This window comes from Pelobates fuscus, chromosome 3 (assembly GCF_036172605.1).
Source record: "Pelobates fuscus isolate aPelFus1 chromosome 3, aPelFus1.pri, whole genome shotgun sequence".
Taxonomy (NCBI): Eukaryota; Metazoa; Chordata; class Amphibia; order Anura; family Pelobatidae; genus Pelobates; species Pelobates fuscus.
Window position 1 is genome coordinate 84013413 of NC_086319.1, and position 17953 is coordinate 84031365.

General features: G+C 38.6%; 1 protein-coding gene across 1 annotated transcript in view; it reads right to left on the reverse strand.

Annotated features, from left to right (window-relative positions):
• Positions 1-17953, reverse strand: part of CFAP43 (cilia and flagella associated protein 43) — a 67900-nt gene that overhangs the window by 16328 nt on the left and 33619 nt on the right. Inside the window, exons 17-25 of the mRNA XM_063447321.1 lie at positions 15855-16014; positions 14955-15056; positions 14182-14259; positions 9920-10045; positions 9696-9800; positions 9179-9295; positions 6280-6483; positions 5403-5609; positions 4201-4290 (exon numbers count right to left, since the gene is read on the reverse strand). Of these exons, the coding sequence (XP_063303391.1) occupies positions 4201-4290; positions 5403-5609; positions 6280-6483; positions 9179-9295; positions 9696-9800; positions 9920-10045; positions 14182-14259; positions 14955-15056; positions 15855-16014 (1189 nt within the window). The remainder of the gene's footprint in view (positions 1-4200; positions 4291-5402; positions 5610-6279; positions 6484-9178; positions 9296-9695; positions 9801-9919; positions 10046-14181; positions 14260-14954; positions 15057-15854; positions 16015-17953) is intronic.

Genomic DNA, 17953 nt, shown 5'->3' on the forward strand with positions numbered 1-17953 from the left:
CGACCCGAGGTACCTGTCCTGCTACACTCGTGGGAAACGCGGCCCGGCGGGTGCCGGGCGGGGGAAACGGCCGATCCCCCGCTTCGAAGAAACCGAGCTGCAGATAAGCATAGACCTATGCCCCGTAACCCCCCCCCTTGGACCGGAGGGGGTGATCCCGGTCCCCCCCCAGAGGGCAGCGCAACCCCAGCAATCAAGCTCCCGACTACGGGTGCACCCAGCGGAGGCCATGCCAAAATGGCGGGTACCTCATGGCTCCCAGCACCTAACTCAGTGCTCGATGACATACTCGTCCGGCTAGACAAGAGGTTCATGGAATTCTGGCGGAGACTAGACAGCATGATGAGTGTGCCTACCGCTGTACAGACAGCTACTCCCTCACACCAAGGCCTACCGCGAAAGCCTGCAACTCCACCTAGAAGGGGCCACCCCACACTGACAGGCTGACACAGAGATCAGCATTATCTCAAACCCGGCGGAAAACTGCAATCCAGCACTATCACCAGACACCCACTGGACTTACCCTGCAAAGCCCCCCAGGGCGAGGGCCCCAGAAAAAGCGAGACAGACCGCAGGAATCCAGAGGAACAGAAACACCGCTAATGGCGGTCAGCCGCGGCGTACATCACAATGCCCTCAAAACACAGCGTCAAGCAATTGGAGCCCGGCGGGGCCTTTCATCCCAAAGAGCCGCGGACGGACTTAAGCATCTACCTGCTGACAGCCTCCCGTCCCTGGGCATCGGCTGACGAAATTCTTTTATTTTACCAGCCCCCATCCTGGCGGATGGAGCGGGACTTAATCTGTGTATATGCCAATATAACTGGATGGACACATAACGGTATTCTTGCCGGCTCTCTTATTATCACAGCACACATAATTCTTTGTTTATCGGGATGCTTGCACTTTGCGTGCCACCATTAGCCCACTGTCGACCGGCTCTAAGCTACAAGACGGTACTGCATTGTTACTGTTATTCGTAATCTAAAGTGGCAGTTAATCACTTGCACCTAGCCTAAGTAATTAACACCGATGCTCTTTCCTTAATAGTCTCTCTGCCTCCTGACCCTCATAGCAGGGCTCTGACCAGTAGTAACAAGCATGTCATAGCTCCCAGAGGTTTCTGCCCTGGTATTGTTTCACATGTTGTTTGCATTATTGTTTGTATTGTTTGCCTTTTCTAACTTAATTCTCACCATGTCTACGACTTTGCATAGCTGCGTAGTTATCCCACAACAATTCTGCCAGACATGTAATGCTCAACCTGTACTCTACACTATACTAAAAAAAAAAATTGTGCAGTATACTCAAATGCCATGTAACTGATTTGTCTTGTTTAAACAATCTGCCTTGCCAGTGCTGTTGTGGCATTGGGAAAATGTCTGTTAATCTCATGCACACAAAAATAAAGAATTTAAAAAACAAACAAAAAAAAAACGGTAAATGCAGAATGATGGATGATATCCGTTGACGCAGATATTAGTATGAGCAGATGTTAGAGGAACTCTATAGTGTCTAGAATACATACATGTATGACACTATAGTGCTGAAGTGGCTGTTTAGGTAACCATCTCTGTGGAGATGCTGGTATTGCTGCGGCTGCCCCCCGCCTGGCTCCGCCTCCATGGCTGACATGATCAATTTGACCAATATGAAAGCAATGGGAGGCTATTGCACATGTGTGGCAAAACGCTACACTGCATCAATTAGCTCCTCCTCATAGCGATGTATTGAATCAATATATCTCTATGGGAAGCATTCAGCGTCTCCATGCAGAGCATGGAGACGCTGAACATAGGTGCTCCACAATGCACAGCACTAACTTAGTGAGTAACTGAGTGACAGCCACTAGAGGTATTCCTAGTCAGCAATGTAAATGCTGCCTTTTCTCTAAGAGGCAGTGCTCACAGTGCTAACACTGCAGGGACATACTATAGACACCAGAACCACTTAAGCTGTGGTGGTTCTGGTGACTTTATTGTCCCTTTAAAGGCAAAAAGTAATTCTTGGAAACTTGCCAGTATTTTTGTGGTCACAAATATCTACAGGCAATTACTAATAACAAAATTTTGTTGCTGACATTTTGCAATCACACCAAGTCCTATGAACAGCGTAAAAATGCATGTCTACCTGTACCTCAGGTGAGAGACAGATACTTATACAGCAAGAAAAGACAAACTCAGCAAATCAATATACGCTTCCTTGTGTAGTCTATACATATACACTTACTTGTGCAGCAAATCAATATATGCTTACTTGCGTAGTCTATAAACATATACTTACTTGTGCAGCAAATCAATATACACTTACTTGTGTAGTCTATACATATACACTTACTTGTGCAGCAAATCAATATACGCTTACTTGTGTAGTCTATACATATACACTTACTTGTGCAGCAAATCAATATACGCTTCCTTGTGTAGTCTATACATATACACTTGCTTGTGCAGCAAATCAATATACGCTTACTTGTGTAGTCTATACATATACACTTACTTGTGCAGCAAATCAATATACGCTTACTTGTGTAGTCTATACATATACACTTACTTGTGCAGCAAATCAATATACGCTTACTTGTGTAGTCTATACATATACACTTACTTGTGCAGCAAATCAATATACGCTTACTTGTGTAGTCTATACATATACACTTACTTGTGCAGCAAATCAATATACGCTTACTTGTGTAGTCTATACATATACACTTACTTGTGCAGCAAATCAATATACGCTTCCTTGTGTAGTTTATACATATACACTTACTTGTGCAGCAAATCAATATACGCTTACTTGTGTAGTCTATACATATACACTTACTTGTGCAGCAAATCAATATACGCTTCCTTGTGTAGTCTATACATATACACTTACTTGTGCAGCAAATCAATATACGCTTACTTGTGTAGTCTATACATATACACTTACTTGTGCAGCAAATCAATATACGCTTACTTGTGTAGTCTATACATATACACTTACTTGTGCAGCAAATCAATATACGCTTACTTGTGTAGTCTATACATATACACTTACTTGTGCAGCAAATCAATATACGCTTCCTTGTGTAGTCTATACATATACACTTACTTGTGCAGCAAATCAATATACGCTTACTTGTGTAGTCTATACATATACACTTACTTGTGCAGCAAATCAATATACGCTTACTTGTGTAGTCTATACATATACACTTACTTGTGCAGCAAATCAATATACGCTTACTTGTGTAGTCTATACATATACACTTACTTGTGCAGCAAATCAATATACGCTTACTTGTGTAGTCTATACATATACACTTACTTGTGCAGCAAATCAATATACGCTTCCTTGTGTAGTCTATACATATACACTTACTTGTGCAGCAAATCAATATACGCTTACTTGTGTAGTCTATACATATACACTTACTTGTGCAGCAAATCAATATACGCTTACTTGTGTAGTCTATACATATACACTTACTTGTGCAGCAAATCAATATACGCTTACTTGTGTAGTCTATACATATACACTTACTTGTGCAGCAAATCAATATACGCTTCCTTGTGTAGTCTATACATATACACTTACTTGTGCAGCAAATCAATATACACTTACTTGTGTAGTCTATACATATACACTTACTTGTGCAGCAAATCAATATACGCTTACTTGTGTAGTCTATACATATACACTTACTTGTGAAGCAAATCAATATACGCTTACTTGTGCAGCAAATCAATATACGCTTACTTGTGTAGTCTATACATATACACTTACTTGTGCAGCAAATCAATATACGCTTACTTGTGCAGCAAATCAATATACGCTTCCTTGTGTAGTCTATACATATACACTTACTTGTGCAGCAAATCAATATACGCTTACTTGTGTAGTCTATACATATACACTTACTTGTGCAGCAAATCAATATACGCTTACTTGTGTAGTCTATACATATACACTTACTTGTGCAGCAAATCAATATACGCTTACTTTTGTAGTCTATACATATGCGCTTACTTGTGTAGTCTATACATATACACTTACTTGTGCAGCAAATCAATATACGCTTACTTGTGTAGTCTATACATATGCACTTACTTGTGCAGCAAATCAATATACGCTTACTTGTGTAGTCTATACATACACACTTACTTGTGCAGCAAATCAATATACGCTTACTTGTGTAGTCTATACATATACACTTACTTGTGCAGCAAGCCGCTTCTCTTCTTCTTGTTTAGCCACTTGTTCTGCCAGCAATTTCTGCTCCGGAGTTAGATATTTTTCTACTTTTACCTGTAATGGAATATAATATACAGGAAATGAGTTAATAAACTCTGGTTATAATGGCCTAAATGAACCATTCAATAATGATTTCGGATTTTCAACCAGTATCGCACAACATTATTAATTATTAAAGTGATCCCAACCCAAATTTCTGCTCATGTTACTCACTGACTCACGACTTTAAAAAGTTGGCTGTCAAAGAGCATTACATAAACTTAAGTGGGAATCGTCTGGAATTCAAAGTAAAGTTTAACTTTTAAGCCTCAGAAGATGAATTTGCCAAGATAGCTATGTTTTCAGTTTAAATATTGTGACCAAAAATTCAAATTTTACTTTGAACACTTAACAATTCACAGTGGATATCCCTGAATATTATGAGAATGACCTGGCTTCAATCAGCCACCTTGACTTTTTAAAGCTTTTCTCTAGGATTGTATAACATCCAAATGAATGGTAGCACTGCAAGTGTAGACAGACTTGTACAAAGAAAAAGGCACTGAAGATGTGCAATCAAGACTGGGTACAGTTATATAAAAGGCACAAGTGCCATAATAGTACCAATATAGATGTTAAACTACCCCATCTGTGCTGCTGTTGCAACCTTAATGCTGGCAATGCATCATGGGAAAGGTAGTTTTCTAACAGGTGGCCATCTGTCTTTGGATCACCTTGATCTAAAGAATATGCAGTGGCAGGTTCATTTTTGTACTTAAATCAGACCTCTCAATTGTCCAAATTTAGGCAGGACCGCACTGATTTCTTGATGCTGTCCCTCCATCCCAATTTTGACTGTCCCCAGCAAACGTAGATGCACTCGCACTGTGCGGAAGGCATTAGGACCACGCAGAGAGTACTTCAGCAGGGCTTTCTGCATGGTCTGCCCTAAGTCAGCATTGTGTGCAGTCATGCCATGCTGGCACTACACTTCTGTAGGCAGAAATGCCCATTTCAGGCATTGCCAGTGGTGCAACTTACATCACTGATGAACCCTCACGGTCCGCCCACTCCAGTCCAGATCTTATACTGTCCAAAATTGGGATGAATGCTAAAATGTATACTATATAAAATGAATGGCAACTATCTGAAATAAATAGATCAACATATAGCAATACACAGAATACCTCTGAATCCTCCACAGTCAGAGCTCGCTCTGGTTTCTCATAATCTGTGAATTTTGGTTCTAGAATTTTTTCTTGAACATTTAGTTGTGCCATAATCTCCATGATTCTCTCGTTTCTCTCCTTGACACGGGAAACCTCTTGCTCTTTTTGTTTGCACACCAAATCAAATTCCTTGTTGAAGCTTTTTTTCACTTTGTAGATGATGTCCTGTGTAAACACAGTAAATGTTCATTTATATGTCTTTGTAAAGTATAGGTGTACAAATATGGCCCTATAGTTGTTGAACTACGTTCCCCAGAATTCTTTACCAGTCATTGATTGGCATAACATTTTGGGAAATCAAGTCCAATATGCGATCGGTCACTGTCCAACATCCATGTTCTAGATTTTGTTTTATTAGTGAGACAATAATATGCTTTGTTTAGAAAAGAAAGGTTGCAAATAAAATAGGCATTTGCTGCAGCATTTGTTAGCTTTCATTATTTAGCAAGTTTATTTATGAAGCGCCAATGTACTCTGCAGCTCAGCCCAGGGGGTAAAGTAAACATATAAAAAACGGAAAGAAAAGTTAGATAAATAGAAACAGGACATGATAATGATTTTGATCAAATGATCTTGGATGTAAAATTATTCATAAGTAAACTTAACTCATGAGATTTCTAACAAAATATTTACACAACCAGAACAAGAAACAAATCTAGCCATAATTAATGCTAAATGCATAGCATAAGATGGGAAATTCAAAATGCAACATTCAAAATATTTTTTTATGCTATACAGATGGGAAAATGTTATATAAAATGCTTGTTCTTAGAAAGCAAATGGTCGATTTTGACTACAAACACGCTGTTCAATGGTAATACAGCTTGTCTCTTACTTGGATTAATATGATCTGGTTTATCTTTTCTTCTCTGTCATTGATATGCAACTGGTTGTACAAGGTAGAGGTATCTCCACCATAATGACCGCTCAGGCTGCCAGTCAGGGAGGTAGTGTCCTTGTTCTTGCTATCCTCGTCTTCTGCATCATCATCTTCCTCTGTCCCAACTTTTGTCTGCAGTTCAACAATCTCTTTTCTGGCCTAAATTTAGACAAAAATAAATAATAAAACATCATGATTTATAAAATGTGTTATACTGATGCAGAACTGATACACGGCGTCAATCTTCTGTGATGATGTGCCTGTGTGGACCCCGGAGGGATGAGGTCTACTTCTTACACTAATGGCAGGGAATCCATACAAGCACTCTTTAGTTGATACAGTGTGATGTTGTGTAGCACCTGCACCTGAGCCCAGGTACATACTCTGAATGCCCATAGAGAGCGGCCATTCTACCCATAGGAGAAACCTTCATTGAGCCCGGTTATGAAACAAATGTAATATGACAAAGAATTGAGCAATTATTCACAGATTTAACACATGCACTCTTTAGGATGGACTGTATTGAATCTAATTAATTTATCGTATCCTGCAACATGAAAATGGCTACGAAGCCTTCATATTGGATGTGTAAGACAGAAGAACAGGTAGCCAATGAGAAAAAAAGTCTCCCTAGGTAAATAAAATATTAACAAAGATGGCATTTATATTTAATCTACATTTAATGACTAACATTACAAAAGTAAAACTATGTAATAACATTTTTCTAATTTTCTTGAAGGGTTTGAAGATTTGATGTTATGAGGGAAAATTTGACATCTTTCTGGTGGCAACATTTTCTTACAATTGGCTAACTATACAGGATTTTGTGTTGAAATATTAGGTTCCTATGATGGAAAAATGGCTATCATCAATCATTACATTTCTCTGATGCAGATCCATGCAAATGGACTCTAAATTACAAACATTTGCCAGCTTCCAGATAAATTCCCTTCATTCTCACACATGTGTGATAATAAGCCTCTGTCTTCATTGTGCCATGTCCACGCTGATTTGTTAGATTCCTTACTGTGAATGAGCTGATTAGATTACATGTTCATCAGTAACATGCTGCAGGAATGTAGAGGGTACTTACTGATACCTACCCAAACCCATCATCTCAGGACATGAAACAAATAAACATGGTTAATCTCTTCTTCATCATTTGAATGACTGCCAACGCCAAATAGTACTTTAATCAGCTAACTGCACTGAATTGGCGATTACAAAATCTTTATTAAGTGTAAATAAAAATGATATCGTTTTCAGAATAGTGAGTTTCCAAGATACCTCCACACCATGTGCATATGTGTTACATATATATTCCAAAACTGTTCACTTGGCATTATCTGATTGCACAGCTCCAAACTACTAAAAAAAGACACACAAAAAAAAAGAGAATAGTGTGGAGCAGAGAATTGACATTATCCATAAAGAAAAAGGAGTGAGTTGCTAGTTTTTTTAAAAAAATAAATATGGATTTAAATAGAATACATCTTTTGAATTCCGTGAAGGATACAGCATTTCTTACTAAATTTATTGTAACATTCAAAATAGATGAATATGAAAAGCTGTATTCCAAGATTGACTATTTTGGCGTAAATGTGTGATATTTTTTTTTGCCAATTTTCAATAATTCCCATTACAGTGAATAAACCCCAATGTATCAGAGATAGTTCACTAAACTAAGAGCATTGGCATTTTAAAATGTAACAGCTGGTGGTTATGGGAAATGGAGTGAATAGCAAGTTCTAAATGTATTCAGTACCTCACAGAATTCAAACCAAAATGACTTCAGTTACGCAGCAGCTCAGCTTGAAAACCTTGTCTAGACCCTTGGAGATGGCATGAAAAGGCCAATCACTTGGGAAAAAAAAACTTACTGGAAATAATCCCTAATGGAACCCTAGTGAGATTGCATTAATAGATGCAAGGTGGTATGTGTAGAGTACACATTGAAAACATGGCATTTAAAATAAAGGGTTTTATTACTAAACATTACATTGTAGTGAATGGAAATGGAATGAAAAATGTAGACTAAACTGTGACTACTGCCACATTGGAGTTTTTTTTGTCAATAAGCACTTTTTTTCAATTCAATGTAATCATCCCAATTAGAGAACTCCTTCCCTCATCTCATGTCTTAGTCATGAAGGGGCCAAACAAAACATCTTTCAATGACATGTACTTTGGAGAACAGGTTACCTCATAGTCTGTGCAGGGTGTTAAAACTGCAATTCCTCACATGTGGCTGGACTACAGCTCCCATAATGCCAGTTGCTAGCAGAGAATCATGGAAGTTGTAATTCAAAAACATGCGGGGTCCATAGTTTGCATCTCTGTTCTATGTATATCATCTAACTTGCTCTCTGGAGCACAGAGAACCTGGTGATATGTTTTTCTTTCATATCATAAACCTTATGTAAACCATGACCCTTAATGAAGCACAAATGACATTGAACCACTAAGCTGCTATCTGCAGCACTGCTAAACAAGCTTACTTTATAGTGTGAGAAAGAGTATATATTATATTAGTTCTGCAAAGCTGCTTAATTATCCAGGAAGTGCTCACCAAAGTGAAAGGGACACTCCAGATTCCTAGAGCACTTCAGCTTGCTTCAAGTATGAAGAATGTGTCCTGTATTTTTCATTTTACGAAATGTGCATATTTCGATATAAACTAGCACTTTTATAAAATTACCCTTGTCACATTCCCCTGGCCATCTATCAGACAACCAGTCTTGTTACTTCCTGGTAGTTTAGATTGGTGGATCGAAACTCGAGAGGCAAAAAATCATTTTAGACACATTCATCTCTAAATTGGAATACCAACAGAATATTTAAAATGTTTTTTTACCTTAAGATCCAGCTCTGCGATCTGTTTCACTCTTAACACTTGCCCTAGTTTGTCCAAGGCCTTTCTGGATTGCTCTTTCAAAGGGTAGTTGTTGACTTCATATTTCGCATGAAAAGACTTTAAGAAGAAAACCTACATTAACATTACAATCCAAAATGCTTTACAGTCACCAGTAAGCACTACCAAACCAATCTGTTCATCCATTTATCAATCCATCCATCCATCAATTCACATCTAAAGCTGTGCGTACTTTTCATAGTGATTACTGTTTGGCTAGCTTTTTTAAAGTTGTGAGGTTTTTGCACAATCTGGAACTGTGATTTGTTAATATAATATGTTGTATATATTGGCAAGACCACTTTTTTATTTGTTATATCATTGTGACTATTGAATGTATGTGACTATTTAATGTGTTTTTTCTTGGCTTCCTCAGTGTTGTGTATAGCTACATATATTCCACCACTATTTCCCAAAATTAGAGATTTACAAGCATTAAGAATTTGAAAAGAATATTTACCGCAACAGAGCGCCCCTTAACTATCATGGAGTCCCAACATTCCTGTTTGATGACATGACGCAGGTATTGTTTGGACAAGTTTTCCAGTTCGATCTCTTTACGCACCTTTCAGGAGAATAGAAATACAAAATGTTTCATCAGCACTTTACAGCACCTTCTGACTTTTACAACAATCCCAATGTTCTGTCAGACAAAGATTACACTAAGATTACACTATGACTTACTCTCTCCACTTCCTGCTCACTCTCAGCCAGCAGTCTCTCCTGTTCCTCAGTGTCCAGATTAAATTCCTGTTGGTCCAATTTCTCAATATCAGGCAGTGAATCATTTTCTCTCATCATTTCCTGTATCTAGAGGAAGAAAATAAGCAAGATCGGTTATATGAGCAAATATCTACAGAAACTTACTAGGATCAGATTACTGACCTACATCTTCTGCCAACATGGAGGGGATAGATTTACCATTAACCTAGTATATCAGGCTCTTGGAGGTTAACAGTACAATGTTTGTAGAATTGTCCATTAACATCCATCATAGAGAAAACAATGATTTCAAAGAGGATTCAAAAACTATTTTCTGAAATTATTTTTAGCAATAAAGGGCAGCCCGACTTAATCACTCTGTTATTGGCTTGTTCGCAAGAACATATGATTATGAAGCTTTTTAAGCCATCTGACTCTTCTCTTGGACTATTAGTGATTTTGTGCCAGACTTTTGATATCTCTGGTATTTATTCATGAAACCAAGAACCATGAAAAATTGACAGAGGGATGCAAAGTTTAGGCAAAAATATGAAAAATGTCTCCAGTTCTGAGATTTCAGACTAACATTTGCAAGTCTGTTCTTCAAGGTTCCTCTTTTGGTGAATATACCTGTCTATGTTTTAAGGAATCCGATATATAACTCTCAGCCATTGAAAGTCAAGTATTCACTTTTCATTAAACAAACCATAACGGATCGGTTTGTCTATTTAGTGCTGGGCTTGAGCTGCTGCCATGATACGTTCCTTCATCAGGTAGGAGTGTAGCTGGCAAGTGATGTCCCTCGAAGGATCGTTTGGGTAGTAGGGGTGCAAGGTCAATGACAGCCCTGTACCGAGTGAGCGGATATTAATTCATATATGAATTAATATATGGGCCAGTGAAAGAGTATAGTTTAATGCATCAATGAGATGAATTAGATTGGACCACGAGAAAGTGACATCAGATAGAGATGTTTAATAGGGCATCATAAATTTCAAAAATTTTATAGGGAAAAAGAGTAATAGTAACCCTTTAAGGACAAACAGATGGTGATATTAGAAGAGCATTTTCAAACTACTATAATACTCCAGGGTGAGTAAATGTGGCTTAGTACAGGGGTTACTTGCAATCTGTACTCCTTTTGTGCCGGTATGTGTAATTATATATCCCTCTGTCTACAACCATGCGTAGACTCAATTATGATTAACTAAATGTAAGTACTTTGGATAAGAGCAATTTATAAGAATGGTTACAGAAAAATAAATAAACAAAACACAAAAGGAAAGATATGATGACAAATTAGGGAGTGTAAAAACGCTCCAACTGCAGTAATTTTAACATCCAGTAGAGGCCACTCTTTCACAATAATGAAGAGCTGCTCCAATCACCAAGTAAATAATAATGTAATAATAATAACAAAGTATTTAACCAGGAAAGGCAGGGCCGCCATCAGGGGGTGGCAACCATAATGGTTGTCACGGGCCCGGCGGCCCTGGGGGGCCCAGCCGCCCAGGCCCCACGTGGAGCGGCGAAACTGCCGCAGGTGCATTTGCACCGGGGACCATCAGGTGGCCCAAGCATTTAGGGCCACCCGATGGGCCCTATATCTTCAGGGGCCCGGTCAGCGCTGCGGCCGGGTAAATGTGCGACCGGGCCCCTTTAAAAAAAAAAAATTGCAGCTGCACCGCAAGGCCTGCTGGGAGGAAATCACGTTCGGTCACTTCCTCCAAGCTTACTCCGCGTGAGGGGAGAGCAGACGAGAGGGAGAGCAGAGGACACCAGAGGCATCCACTCCCATCATCCCCAGCCAACTGAAAGGTAAGAGGAGGGTGGCTAATAAAGGAGGTGTGTGTGTGTATGTATTTGTCTGCAAGTATCTCTGTGTGTATGTCAGTATGCATGTATGTCTGTGTGTGTGTGTGTGTCAGTATGTATGTGTGTATGTATGTCAGTATGCATGTATGTCTGTGTGTATGTGTCTATCTGTATGTGTGTGTGTGTGTGTGTGTGTGTGTATGTCAGTATATATATATATATATATATATATATATATGTCGGTATGTACGTCTGTCAGTATGTATGTCTGTGTGTGTGTCAGTATGTATATATGTCTGTGTGTGTGTCAGTATGTATGTGTGTGTGTGTGTGTCAGTATGTATGTATGTATGTGTGTGTGTGTGTCTGTATGTATGTCTGTCAGTATGTATGTATGTATGTCTGTGTGTGTGTGTCAGTATGTATGTGTGTATGTATGTCAGTATGCATGTATGTCTGTGTGTATGTGTCTATCTGTATGTGTGTGTGTATGTCAGTATATATATATATGTATGTATGTCTGTCAGTATGTATGTCTGTGTGTGTGTCAGTATGTATATATGTCTGTGTGTGTATCAGTATGCATGTGTGTGTGTGTCAGTATGTATGTGTGTATGTATGTCAGTATACATGTATGTCTGTGTGTGTGCCTGTATGTATGTGTGTATGTCTATCTGTATGTGTGTGTGTATGTCAGTATATATATATATATATATATATATATATGTCTGTATGTACGTCTGTCAGTATGTATGTCTGTGTGTGTGTCAGTATGTATGTCTGTGTGTGTGTCAGTATGTATATATGTCTGTGTGTGTGTGTCAGTATGTATATATGTCTGTCTGTGTGTCAGTATGTATGTGTGTATGTATGTCAGTATGCATGTATGTCTGTGTTGTGTCTGTATGTATGTGTCTATCTGTATGTGTTTGTATGTCAGTATGTATGTCTGTGTGTGTGTCAGTATGTATATATGTATGTGTGTGTGTCAGTATGTATGTGTGTATGTATGCCAGTATGCATGTATGTCTGTGTGTGTGTCAGTATGTATGTCAGTATGTATGTCTGTGTGTGTGTCTGTATGTATGTGTGTATGTGTCTATCTGTATGTGTGTGTGTATGTCAGTATGTATGTGTGTATGTCAGTATGCATGTATGTCTGTGTGTGTGTGTGTATGTGTCTATCTGTATGTGTGTGTATGTCAGTATATGTATGTATGTCTGTCAGTATGTATATATGTCTGTGTGTTTGTCAGTATGTATGTCTATGTGTGTCAGTATGTATGTGTGTATGTATGTCAGTATGCATGTATGTATGTGTGTATGTGTGTGTGTATGTCAGTATATATATATATATGTCTGTATGTATGTCTGTGTGTGTGTGTCAGTATGTATGTCTGTGTGTGTGTCAGTATGTATATATGTCTGTGTGTGTGTCAGTATGTATAACTGTCTGTGTGTGTGTCAGTATGTATGTGTGTATGTGTCTATCTGTATGTGTGTGTGTATGTCAGTATATATATATATGTCTGTATGTATGTCTGTGTGTGTGTCAGTATGTATGTCTGTGTGTGTGTCAGTATGTATATATGTCTGTGTGTGTGTCAGTATGTATAACTGTCTGTGTGTGTGTCAGTATGTATGTGTGTATTTATGTCAGTATTCATGTATGTATGTGTGTATGTCTGTGCGTGTGTGTATGTCAGTATGTATGTGTGTATATATATATATTATTATCAGTATGTATGTCAGTATGCATGTATGTCTGTGTGTGTGTCAGTATGTCTGTATCTGTGTGTGTGTGTGTGTATGTATGTATGTGTATGTATGCCATTATGTATGTATGTCAGTATGTATTTATGTGTATGTATGTCAGTTTGTCAGTATGTATGTATGTATGTATGTATGTATGTCAGTATGTATGTACGTCGGTGTGTGTGTCTGTATGTCAATATGTGTGTGTGTGTGTGTGTGTGTATCTGTATCTGTGTCTATATGTGTGTATGTCTGTTTCAGTATTTGTGTCTGTTAGTATGTGTGTATCTTCCTGTGTGTGTGTCTGTGTCCTTTTGTGTCTGTGTATTCCTGTGGGTGGGATTTGGAGGCGGGGCTTGGAGGCGGGCACCCAGGGGCCCAGACCTTGAGCTATGTTAGGGGCCCCACAATTTCTGATGGTGTCCCTGAGGAAAGGTACATTCAGATTACTCTGGTTTTCAAGTACGTCCTGGGGATGTTACCTTAGCCCAACATCCAGGGGTTCTTACTATATCCTGAACCTGCGACCCAAGGGTTGAACAGATTCTACTGATGATGCATTAGCCCACAGAGCAATCTCACCGCTATATATTTATTTAAAGTTAAAGTGTTCCTTTAATGTATTTTGAGCATTGGAATCCAATATCCTTAGAATAAAAATAGAAGCTACTTACTCTCTGGCGGAGCTTTTTAATCGTTTGTTTCAAGTAATCTTTCTCAGTGGCATATTTCTGTGTCTCCTTCTTTATTGCCTTTTAATAAGAAGAACAAATGAAACATAATATTAGTAGCAAATAAAGAAGCATGTGCATGTATATCGGTTTATGTATCTATGTATGTATGTGGCAGTGTATGTGCGTACATCCAAGCAAACACCAACACAACATGCAAACACACCTCTGCAATCAAACACAAACATTACGTACAAACACACCTCTGTATTAACCCACTAAAATTATATACAAGCACCCCTTTAATCAAACACCAACACTACATACAAAAGCACACCTACTTTTAAAAACCAACACTACATAAAAACACACTGCTGCATTCCAATGGCAACAGAACATACAAATACACCCATCTCAATACTTTACATCTCATCTACTGTTTACAAAACATATTTACATTTATATGCACAAACACTGCTCACAAATACAACATTGCAAGAATGGGCAAATGGTAGATCACCACCTGGTATAGCATTGTAGATGTACGACAGATGTCAATCTACATTTTGGCCAATCTTGCACTAGGGGGAGGACCCAAAAACCTTTCTTGCACCAGGGCCTTTTCAACATTAGTTCCACCACTGTCTTGACATGTCATCCATCACCAACTGATTGAATCCCATATGTACACGTTATCTGTATAGGTGCTTATGTTATGATCCATGGTATGTAAACATGTATATGCAACATGTGCAAAAAACGTCAGATAAACTTACTTCGTTCATTTTCTGATCAAGCCAGGTTGGGTTGGCAGCAAGTGATGAATTTCTGGTGTAGCCGTCATCATGATCGGTTACCTCCACACTTGTTGGATTATCCTGAATAAAATCAAATGTGTTAAACAGGAAATGTGACTTCTCAGAAATCAATACCATTGGGTAAACCAGTCGTAGACAAATTTTGGCACTCTGTAAGAGGATTATGGGAGATGTAGTCCACAACATCTGGAGTGCCAAAATCCAAAAAATAAACTATTAAGGATATTTTTTATGTGAGGATCGGTTTCTATTTAAATTCATTTTAAAAGGACGCTCTAAGCAACAGCACGACATTAGCTTAATGTTGCAGTTTTGATGTATAGATGCCCTTGCAGACTCACATGTTAACTCTCTGCTGTTTATGAGTTAAATCACTTTATTAATACAACCCTAGCCCCAGCTCTCCTGACTGGGACTCACCTAAAAGTGTCAGTTGATCGCTCTCAGCCACTGAACTAAGCCCTGCATTGAAGGGTACTCCTGGCACCATAACCACTACATGAGCTGTAGAGGCTATGTTCCTTAAACTGTTCCTGTAACTCCCTGCCCTATTACCTACTTATGATATTCAACAAGTTAACTTTTTCATTTTGTTAAATATTTAGGGAATTAAAGTGATTTGTTTAATATGTTCATTTATTTCATTCTTCATTCATTTAAAATGTATCTTTTGGGTTTAATCACTTAATTGAGAATTATTGGGAATTCAAAGTAAATTTTAAAATTAAGGCCAAAGTCAATTCTGTTTTCAGTTTGTCCTTAAATTTGAAATCCACTTTGAAAAATTCACTCATTTGTGAATATCCCTCTATGTAAAGTTACAAACTGTATATAACTAAATTAATCTTATTTACCAACCTCTGTTTCTTTCTCTTGGTTATTGGAGACAGTTGCTTGTGATGACCATGTCGTCATTTTCTTTAGCACCTTATCCTCCTTCTCCATTCCTGTTTGCAGAGAATTTTCCAGATCTTGTCCATGCTGATAGGCTTCTCGTAGTCTGCTATTGCCAGTAGTTCTGAAATGTAGCAGAATTTATAACATAAGACCCAGGTGGGTGTAGCATATTGGATTAGAGTAGAAAAAAAAAAATATCACCATTTAAGTCTTACTTGAAAATGCATTTAACCCCTTAAGGACCAAACTTCTGGAATAAAATGGGATCATGACATGTCACACATGTCATGTGTCCTTAAGGGGTTAAAATTTAGGTAAAATATATGCATTTCTTTTACTCTAGTGATCAATAGTACATAGAGATAATAATGATTTTTTTTCGTCAATATTTAACAAACTAAGCTCTTCCCATGTGTATGGCTTGATAATAGTGAAGTATGTGAGGGCAACCGAGCCCTCCACTCTCCTTGGGCCTTGTTAGTATGCGTGGGCGTTTCTTGGCACATATGAATTTCGTAAGCATGATTCGGACCGTGTGGAAATTTTTTGTGGGATTCAAATTGGGAGGGTATTGAGGAGATGTAGAAGGCATGGGAGGATGTTCAGAGTAATAATGTTAATCCGTCCCATCCATCTAAAGTAAGCCTGGAAAATTTGTTGAATATAGGGTCCCAGATGATGTTGTAATGTGTACCCCCAGATATTCTATTGACTTTTTAGCCCACTGGAAAGGATAAGTCTGTTTGAGGCGAGATACTTGAGTGTTTGAGAGATTCAAGTTTAGAATCTCGCATTTCTCTGTGTTTATTTTACAATTAGATAGTTTACTGTATTTCGTGAGTACCTCCATCAGATGTGGCAAACTTTTCTTAGGGTTTGCAATGGTAAACAGAAGGCCATCTGTAAATGCCAACACCTTGTATTCCTGATTTTGTATGTGAATGCCCTCTATGTTCACTCGTCTACATACGTCCTGTATAAGGGGTTCTAGAGCTAAAATAAAAAGAAGGGGGGAAAGGGGGTAGCCTTGGCGTGTACCATTGGTAATGGGGAATGATCCAGACAGTTGTCCATTGACCTTCAATTTAGCAGTCGGGGAAGAGTATATTGCCCGGATCCATTTGATCTACAGGTTGCCAAACCCTAATGCCTCCAAAGTGCTTATTGAGAATTACCAGTCCCCCCTGTCAAATGCCTTGTCAATTGTCAGTAATAGTGTTGGTGTGTTGGTTTGCTTAGCTATGTGTACCAGATTTATGATTTTGGTGGTGTTGTCTTTTGCTTCCCTTGCTGGGACCAATCCGACCTGATCAGGGTGGACTAGGTCTGAGAGAAAGGGTCTCAATCTAGAGGCTAATATTTTGGTAAAAATCTTGACATCTACATTTATGAGAGATATCGTGCGATAGCTCAAGCATCTCTCCAAATTTCCCTGGTTTGGGAAGCAAAGTGATATTATCCTCCAGGTTGGACTTGGGGATTATTCTATTCGGTGAGATGGAGTTAATGGCCTCTAGGTAGTGTTTGCCTAATTCTTTTTGAAAGGTCTTATAGTAAGTGGCCGAGAACCCATCCGGGACAGGGCTCTTGTTGTTCAGGGCTGATTTGATGGCTTGTGTAAGATCTTCCATCGTGAATGGCTCATCTAAAGATCGAGACACTGAGGGTGGGAGGATTCTGTCGAATTTGTCATTTAAGTATGTTTTTATCTCGTCAGTGTTGGATGTGTTCAGTGTTCGGCTATGTCTTCTATCTTCTGGGCTAGTGTTTTGTCTGCTTTCCTAATTTTTAGAATGTACGTTAGTGTCTGCTTTTGTTTTAGGGCTTGCACCAAAAGTTTGCTACATCTGTTCCCCTGAGTGTATAGTTGCTTCATTCATAACATGGCTTTTTTCATCTTATCTTGTAGTAGAGTGAAGTTCAGATCTCAGTGAAAGGAGGTTGCGGTAATCAGTGTCAGATATATTGTGTTTGTGAGCCTCTTCAGTCTGTTTTATGTCTAGGAGTTTGGTAATTTTCTTGTTTCTGTCTTTTTTGACGTGTAATCCCCACTTAATTAG